The sequence below is a fragment of the Garra rufa genome, chromosome 9 (genome assembly GCF_049309525.1).
Source record: "Garra rufa chromosome 9, GarRuf1.0, whole genome shotgun sequence".
Lineage (NCBI taxonomy): Eukaryota > Metazoa > Chordata > Actinopteri > Cypriniformes > Cyprinidae > Garra > Garra rufa.
This window is the reverse complement of record NC_133369.1, coordinates 2265066-2275337: the sequence shown is the minus strand read 5'-3', so window position 1 is coordinate 2275337 and position 10272 is coordinate 2265066. Positions and strand designations below refer to the sequence as shown.

General features: G+C 28.0%; 1 protein-coding gene across 1 annotated transcript in view; it reads left to right on the top strand.

The window, feature by feature from the left end:
• LOC141342466 (pleckstrin homology domain-containing family G member 4B-like) overlaps positions 1-10272 on the top strand; it is a 36484-nt gene that overhangs the window by 951 nt on the left and 25261 nt on the right. The window contains exons 2-8 of the mRNA XM_073846914.1: positions 95-218; positions 464-606; positions 1851-1989; positions 2248-2370; positions 4546-4701; positions 4842-5151; positions 8634-9165. Of these exons, the coding sequence (XP_073703015.1) occupies positions 95-218; positions 464-606; positions 1851-1989; positions 2248-2370; positions 4546-4701; positions 4842-5151; positions 8634-9165 (1527 nt within the window). The remainder of the gene's footprint in view (positions 1-94; positions 219-463; positions 607-1850; positions 1990-2247; positions 2371-4545; positions 4702-4841; positions 5152-8633; positions 9166-10272) is intronic.

Sequence of the window (10272 nt, the reverse complement as noted above, 5' to 3'; positions counted from 1 at the left end):
TTTTACTTTGCAAACTACTAATTTTTTCATCAAAAGCAGTGTAGTACTAATATTTAATCCTCATATTAATAATTATCAAAAAAATAATCTGTAGTATTTTTTTTTTCATCTGCTGGCAGAAAATCGAACCGTTTGCCGCGAGCTGCAGCGCTGCCATCGCTTCCCTTCAGAGCTCTATCGATACACTAAACAACATCGGCAATCTGGAAACATCTGAGGTAATAATTGTGAAATAAAGTAGAAAATATTTTATTGTTTTGAGCCATTTAGTCATGGTGATTAAATTGCCTGGCTTACTGGGGCTCCCTTTGTTAAGCTGACCAATCCAGGCTTGTTGCCTTCTGTCTTTGTTATTTAAATGTTACAAAGTATTTGTTTTTAAATGCAACACAATGGAAGTTCCGTATGAGGGGCGGAGCTTCCCTCAGGCTCATTAGAATATTAATGGTGTGTCCTGCTGTAGGAGGTGTCAGAGGTCATCAACCAGCAGAAGAGTCTCATGAAGAGCATTCTGGATGACACTAAACTCAACCGTCTGCGGCTGGAGGGTGGCACCTTTTTGGCCCGCATCAGGAAAGAGGAGATGTGCGAAAACGAGAACTACAGGTACTGCCTTCATCAGAGGACTGATAGATGCTTATATTGAGTACAAAAGCTTTTTAAAGGGATATTGGCCTGTCTGGATCAATTAAATGTGCCCTAAGTGGGAAATACATGAACACACACCATTAAAACACTCATGTCAGTCACTGTCAGGTTAAGTGCATGTCATCTATCTGCTTTATTTCAAGCTAAATGACACTAAAACACTGCATAAAAAAGCTGTTTTCGTGTCAAAATATCCAAACACCATAAAAACAATATATATTTAATCAAAAAGTGAATTTTATTGCCCCATTGGCATGTTGTTTTTTTAATCCGTATATAAAAACAGTTCATTTAAGATATATTTTCTTGAAAAACAAGTCTTATTGCTGTTGACATTTATTTTGATTATCCCATTGATATATTGTTTTTTTAGTTTTAAGTAAACATTTTAGATAATAAAGTTTTATTTTACACAATTGTTTTATTTTTAAGGCTGTTTACAATATTTAGATTTTTTTTTATAATATTTTGTTAAAAATAAATAGAATTTAATTTTAATTTTTTTTTATCTTATTATAAATTTTGTTTTGTTTTTTAGTTTAATTTTATTTGTAATTTGATTTTAAGGATTTTACATGATTTCATGGGAAGAAAATAATACAAAATTAAAATGTGCATTAATTTAAATAGGATAGGTACAGTATATGAATATAGAAAAAAAGAGATGCTCCATTATGCAACCTTGAAAAAGTTTTACCTTTTGCTGCATGCATAAAAAATGGATGTATTTGTAGCAATAACCAAAACATTGTATGGGTCAACATTTTTGCTTTTTTTTTCAATAACAAGAATCATTAGGGATTTTTAGATCATGTTCCATGAAGATATTTTGTAAATTTCCTGCCATAAATATTTCAAAACATAATTTTTGATTAGTAATATGCATTGGTAAAAACTTCATTTGCACAACTTTAAAGGTGATTTTCTCAATATTTTTTTTTTGTTTGTTTTTTGCACCCTCAAATTTTCAAATACTTTGAAAATGTATCCTAACAAAACATAAATCAATGCAAAGCTTAAATATTCAGCTTGCAGCTTACAGTATTTATTCAGATACATAAATCTCAATTTCAGAAAATTGACCTTTATGACTGGTTTTGTGGTCCTGGGTCACAAATAATGTTTAAAAACACTGATGTATTAGATTTGCCCCCTGTGTTTGATCAAAGCTGTAGTCTAAGCTGATGTTGTGTCTCATATAGGGACGCTGTGGATCTGGTCAGTGCACTATATAACCAAGTGGATGAAGAGGTTCATAAACTCGTCATTCTGTCTAATAAATCACTGCAGCAGCTGGAGACGCTCCTGGAGCTGCGCCTCTTACAGGAGAGACATCAAGAGGTTAGAGGTTTATTTTCTCAATAGAAATACAGGATTTCCCCAAGGAGTACTTGAATTTGACTTTTTGAAATGCCTTTAAAATAGCAACATTCCTGAAGAGGTACTTGATTTAAAAAAAAAAAAACAATAATAAATGTATGTATTACGATATATACTGATAAATGTATCATTAACTTCAATGGGATGAGTTTCTATTGAACCGGTCTAAATATGAATGTATTATTAGAGAGACTGTGCTGATAATGTCTCTGTCCGCAGGTTAAGAGGTGGTTTTATGTGGAGAGTGAGAAGCATTTGGCTCCTCTGGACTCCTACAGTCTCTCTCTGAGCTCCATTCAGGACATGAGACAGAGTCTGGCCCAGTTCATGGAAGAGTCCAGTGTAAGTGCTTCATGTGCCCAATGCTTTGAGATTTCACAGAGAGATATAAGCGAGACGGGATTTTACTGTCCCAGGATGCTCTTGGTGAATTTAAATGAGTTCAACGGGTGTCCATCACATATTAGCATCAACATCAACCAGGAAAATTAAACAGAAAATAATGTATTCCTTAAATTGGAATTGCACATTTTATTTATTTATTTTATTTTTATTACTTATTTTTAATTTTTTTAAATATTTTGTATTGTATATTAGTAATATATTTTTCATTTATTACCATAATAATACAAAATTTTATTTTACAGTATAATAGTGTTGCTATATAGTAGTAATATTATTTATTTATTTTTTTCAATCAGTATAGTATTATTACAGGTATGTATTAGTAATTTTTTTATTGATTATTATTATTATTTAAATATTAAATACACAATGTTTTTGGTAGATTATGTAATATATTTCTTGATTATTATTATCATTATTAAATACAAATTTTTGCATTTAACGGAATAGTATTGTTGTATACATATTATATTCCTCCATTGATAATTATTAAATACTAAATTGAAATTGTACATTTTATTTTATTTAGTTTTTATAATTTATTTTATATTGTATATTAGTAATATATTTATCATTTATTATTATTAATATTATTAATATTATTAAATACAGACTTTTTATTTTACAGTCAGTATAGTATTATTACAGGTATGTATTAATAATTTTTTATTGATGATTATTATTATTATTTTATTATTAAATACACAATGTTTTCGGTTGATTATGTAATATATTTCTTGATTATTATTATTATTATTATTATTATTATTATTAAATACAAATTTTTGCATTTAACGGAATAGTATTGTTGTATACATATTATATTTCTCCATTCATTATTAATAAAATACTAAATTGAAATTGTACATTTTATTTTATTTAGTTTTTATAATTTATTTTATATTGTATATTAGTAATATATTTATCATTTATTATTATTAATATTATTAATATTATTAAATACAGACTTTTTATTTTACAGTCAGTATAGTATTATTACAGGTATGTATTAATAATTTTTTATCGATTATTATTATTATTATTATTTAAATATTAAATACACAATGTTTGTGGTAGATTATGTAATATATTTCTTGATTATTATTATTATTATTATTAAATACTAATTTTTGTATTTAACAGGATAGTATTGTTGTATACATATTATATTTCTCCATTGATAATTATTAAATACTAAATTGAAATTGTACATTTTATTTTATTTAGTTTTTATAATTTATTTTATATTGTATATTAGTAATATATTTATCATTTATTATTATTAATATTATTAAATACAGACTTTTTATTTTACAGTCAGTATAGTATTATTACAGGTATGTATTAGTAATTCTTCATTGATTATTATTATTATTATTTTATTATTAAATACACAATATTTTATTTGGTAGAATATATAATATATTTCTTGATTATTATTATTGTTATTAATAAATACTCATTTTGTATGTTACGGTATAGTATTGTATACGTAATATATTTCTCCATTGATTATTATTATTAAATACTAAATTGTTTACAGTGTAGTATTAATTTTACAGTATGTCATTATTGCAAATGTAAAATATTTCTTCATGGATTATTATTATTAATATTGTTCTTAAATACAATTTGTTCATTTTACAGTATTATTGTACATGTAATATATTTCATTTAGTATTATTATTAAATACTTATTTTTTACATTATAGTATTGTATATGTGTGTGTGTGTGTGTGTATATATATATATATATGTATATGTATATGTGTATATGTGTATATATATATATATATATATATATATATATATATAATTTTTTTCCCCACCTTTGATAATGATGATTATTATTAATTAAATTGGAATTGCACATTTTATTTTATTTTTTTTATTTAGCTTATTTTTAATTTTTTAATTTTTACTCTTAATTGATTTTTCAGTTCTCTTTAATATTGTTATTATTATTATTATTATATGTAAGTTTTATGTAACTAAGTTTTTTTTTAAAAAATTTAAATGATGTGGAAACATTGAAGCGAATCATATGAAAGGGTCTTAAATTGTTTTGGATTAAAAGGTCAACTAAATGACTAACTAGTTCAGCTCCTGTAGGAACAGCAGAAGAAAGCCGCAGCGTTACTGAGAGAGTCTAAAGCCGGTCCAGCCCTTCTGGAGGTCAAAGAGCACATCAGCTCCGTCCTGCAGCGCAGCGAAACACGCAAGAACGAGCTGGACGTCCTGCTCAACCTCTATGAGTTCTACGAATCGGTAAAAACTGTTTATGGATTGAATTATTCAAGTTAGCTGCATCATGTCAACTGTTATCATGCTATTTAGTGGTTGGCTGACCACCAACTGATACAATTAAATGTATTTTTATTTTACTGAAATGACTGTGTCTTGTGCAGGCGAACCAGTGGATGGTCCACTGTCAGGAGTATTTCCATCAGCTGAGGCTGGACGGTAACGCGGTCAGTCTGACGCCGGCCGTGCTGCAGGTCCTGCAGGATTATCACAGCGAGGCCACAAAGTTCTCTCTGGAAAACTTCAGTTCGCTCAATCAGATGGTGCTGAAGCTCAACAGCGCGCAGGAGCTGCAGCAGTGGAACGGCGTCTGGCAGCGGTGCCAGCAAACCAAACAGCAGCTGGAGGAAACGCTGGCTGAAGCCACTGCTGCTAGTACTGCTGCCCCGCTGACTGACGGAGACGCCGCTTCTGGTAAAATATCAGTACAGTCAGAAACAACCATTCAAACATAAATAATCACATTTATCTATATGTGACCCTGGACCACAAAACCAGTCATAAGGTTAAATTTGACAAAACTGAGATATATACATCATATGAAAGCTCAATAAATAAGCTTTCTATTGATGTATGGTTTGTTAGGATAGGACAATATTTGACTGAGATACATCTATTTGAAATCAGGAATCTGAGGATGCAAAAAAATCAAAATACTGAGAAAATCACCTTTAAAGTTGTCCAAATTAGGTTCTTAGCAATGCATATTACTAATCAAAAATTACATTTTGATATGTTTACAGTAGGAATTTTACAAAAAATCTTCATGGAACATGAACTTTACTTAATTTCTTAATGATTTTTGGCATAAAAGAAAAATCAAAAATGTTCACCCATGCAATGTATTTTTGGCTATTGCTACAAATATACCCCAGCGACTTAAGACTGGTTTTGTGCTCCAGGGTCACATATTTTAATGTTGTTCTGTTAAAAAAAGAAAATAATTAACATAATTGTTGTTATTATTATTGCTATTAATACTAAATATCCCATTTTTTATTTTACAGTATTAGTATTAATATGTATTAGTGATATACTTTTGCATTTATTTTTATTATAATTAAATACTAAAAAAAATATTTACAATATAGTATTGTATATGTAACATATTTCTTTATTGATCATTATTATTTTTTTTCTTAACAGTTTTTTAGTGTTATTGAATATGTGAGATATATTTGTCCATTGATCATTATTATTATTAAATACAATTTTCAAATATGTAACATATTTTACTTAATTGATTATTATTATTATTATTATTATTATTATTATTATTAAATACTAAAAAATATTTTACAGTATAGTATTATTGGATATGCAACATTTTACTTAATTGATCATTATTTTCATTATTAGTAAATACTACTTTTTTATTTTATAGTATAGTATTATTGGATATGCAACATTTCTCCATTGATTATTATTATTATTATTATTAAATGCTCAATTTTTTATTTTACAATATAGTATTGTATATGTACATATTTCTTCATTGGTCATTATTATTATTATTATTATTATTAAATACTCATTTTTTATTTTACAGTTTTTTTAGTGTTATTGAATATCTGATATATATTTGTCCATTGATCATTATTATTATTAAATAAAAATTTTATTACAGTATAGTATTATTGAATATGTAACATATTTTACTTAATTGATTATTATTATTATTATTATTATTATTATTATTAAATACTAACAATTTTTATTTTACAGTATAGTATTATTGGATGTAACATTTTACTTAATTGATCATTATTTTTATTATTATTAAATAAAAAAAAATTATTTTATAATATAGTATCATTGGATATGCAACATTTCTCCATTGATTATTATTATTATTATTATTATTATTATTAAATGCTCAATTTTTTTACATTATAGTAATACGTTTAGTGTAGCATTATTGGATATGTAATATATTTCCCGATTAATAATTATAATTAAATACATTTTTTTATTTTACAGTATTAGTATTAATATGTATTAGTAATATACTTTTGCATTTATTTTTACTATTATTAAATACTCCATTTTTTATTTTACAATATAGTATTGTATATGTAACATATTTCTTCATTGGTCATTATTATTATTATTATTAAATACTCATTTTTTTAATTTTACAGTTTTTTAGTGTTATTGACTATGTGATATATATTTGTCCATTGATCATTATTATTATTAAATACAATTTTTATTACAGTATAGTATTATTGAATATGTAACATATTTAACTTAATTGATCATTATTATTATTATTATTATTAAATACTAAAAATAATTTTTACAGTATAGTATTATTGGATATGCAACATTTTACTTAATTGATCATTATTTTCATTATTATTAAATACTATTTTTTTATTTTATAGTATAGTATCATTGGATATGCAACATTTCTCCATTGATTATTATTATTATTAAATGCTAAATTATTTTACATTATAGTAATAAGTTTAGTGTAGTGTTATTGGATATGTTTATTATTATTATTAAATACAAAAAATTTTTCAGTATATGTAATATACAATAATACTATTTTAGTTTAGTATTATTGAATATATAATATATTTTTAGTATTTTTATTTATTTTATAGCATAGTTTTATTTTATATGTAACCTATTTCTTCATTGATTATTACCATTAAATACTTATTTTACTGTAAGTATTATTATATATGTAATATATTTCTTTACTGATTATTATTATTATTATTATTATAAAAACAATGTTTTAGTTTAAAGTATATTATTATATAGTAGTAATATGTTTCTTCTTTGATTATTATTATTATTATTGTTATATCTATTAAATAATTTGTCTTCCACCGTATAATATTTTTACAGTATAGTATTAATTAATGGCAAGCATCAGCTATAATAGTAATAATTCTAATTCCTGTCCATTCTGTCTACTGTGTAATATTCTATATTTTATTACATTCTTGTATTATCTTAAAATTTTGTTATATTCCATTTTCTTGGCTTTTCTGTCTGTACTTTCCTGCGATGAAAGCTTCTGTCACCAAGACAGATTTATTATGTGTGCATAAATACTCTTGATTGTGTCCATCTGTGTTCACACTGTGTTTCATTTTTGATAATTTGCTGAAAGAGTAATTGAATAATCAAAATATGATTAAATATATTTATCAAATACTTAATTTTACTTATTTTACACTATAGTACTATTACTGTATGAATAATATTCTTGTTATCATTATTAAATCTTCAGTTGTATTTTACAATTATAGAGTATTACTAATTTGATTTGTTTAATTTTTCAGAGCAAAAAAAAGTCTTCATTTTTGTTTTGATTTTTACAATTTTTTAACATTTTTAAATAATTTCTATCATTTGCTGAATGAGTAAATATATAATTTATTTGTTTATTTTTTATTATTTTTATAGTTTGCTGTATGAACAATTATAATTTAATAATACTAAATACAATTTTTAAGTATATTTTTATCAAACACTTCATTTTTCTAATTTTATAGTATAAAGAAAATATTTTTGTTATTATTATTACATTTTCAGTTGTATATTACAGTATAGTTTTACTATATATGAAATATTTAATTCTAATATTTTTTTATAATTTGCCAAATAAATAATTGTAACTTAATACTGAGTAATTATATAACACTTAATACTAATAATAATAAAAAATTAAGACAGATTTGTGTAATTTAATGAATTAATTAATTCACTTTTAAAAGATGATGATGATGATGATGAAAATAAAATGAGACACAAATGTGATTAATAATGGTAAATAGAGATAATGAAACATAAATAATAATAATCATTTGTATTTTTTAGTTCAGATTTATTATGTGTGCATAAATACTCATGATTGTGTCCATCTGTGTTCACAGAGACTGTATCAAACCCTGTGGAGACCCAGAACGGAGTGGACTCGTCTGATGTTCCCGCTCTGAGCTCTTCTTCACCGTCGTGTTTTGAGTATGAAGATGAGAAGCCCCATTCAGCAGGTCCGTTCTCCAGAGGCCAGTTCCCGTTCCCCTTTCCCCCGGACAGCGGCCAGCTCTCTCTGTCTGCGTTCGACGACACCGACAGCGACTGCACCGTCGACTCGTCCGCCTCGTGTCACTCCGAACCCCTGCATTCACCCGCGACGCGCCACCGCAAGCAGCCGCTCAAGAAGATCATGAAGAAGACCCTGAGCTACGAGCTGCCCACGCGCGACAAAGCTCATCCGGACAGCGCTCATCACGGCTACACCGGCGTCTACATCAGAGGACTGGAGGTCACCAATAACGTCTGCGTGGAGAAGAAGCTCCAGCGGCCGGACGTCAAGAGCCCTGCGCTGGGTCGCAGCCGCAGCATGTCGTCTCCATCACGCGTTCAGTGCAGACACAGCGACGGAGACGTCAAGAGACACAGCGGGTGAGTGACGCGCAAAACACCCAGCACTCAGACTTAAATATGAGTCATTATTGTAAATTATAAAAATAAACAAACACAATAATTGTTTTATTTGTATTTTTACTTATTTAATTATAATTATTATTATTATTATTATTTGCATTTTTTCTGTGGTTTTATAAAATGTGTTATTATGTAAGGAATAATTGACGACGGGCCGTAGAATTCTACGAAAATAATGCACACCCGAGGTGGTGATGCGGTCACGACGCGAAGCGGAGTGGCCGTTACACCTCGGGTGTGCATTATTTTCGTAGAATTCTACGGACCGAAGTCAATTATTCCGCTTATACTACAGTTACCACACCTCAAGACATCGATCAAATGATATATTTCAAGACATTCGTCCCGTTTTTATCCTTAAAACGCTATTGTGAGTAGGATTAATTTCTTACGCAGCTCATTCAACCGCTTCGTTGCTAGTTCCAAAACGTCATTTTAGAACTAGTAACGACGCTTGGTCTGTTAATAGCAAAATAATGCCGTTAATAATGAAGTTTAGACCGACCGAAAGACAAGCAGACAGACGGAAAGAGTGAGGGAGAGAAACTAAGTGTATGACTTTACCTCTCTCACGTCTGTCTCTCTCAAAGGTGACTGGCAGCATCGTCTCTACTAACAGTTAAACTTTAAGTTCACTTTCTTCAAGACCACGCCGTTGTTACCTCGCGTGTGAGAGCTGTCATGTCGTTTTTAATTTGTTAATCGTCAGAGCAGCGCTAACAACATTAGCGCGAATGCTAACGCCAGTGCAAACTGTAACGGTATGTGTATGTGCGTCTGTGAGGTGAGTGAGAGAGGGCGAGAGAAAGAGAGTTTGTGCTTTCCGTACATAATAAAACGTAATATATTGTGGAAAAAAACATGGAAATAATCTGTCGTTTTTATCCTGATGTTTACTGTATTTATTAGTTTGGCCAGTGTCATTGTGGGTTTTGGTTATTTTGCTGTTTTGGGCTGTAAGGACCTTTGAAATAACTGAAATCGTATGGCGAAGTGATATAGACATGCACTACGGTCTAAAGCTGCCTGGAACTACGTTCGCCGTGCGTATCCCTGAATATAATG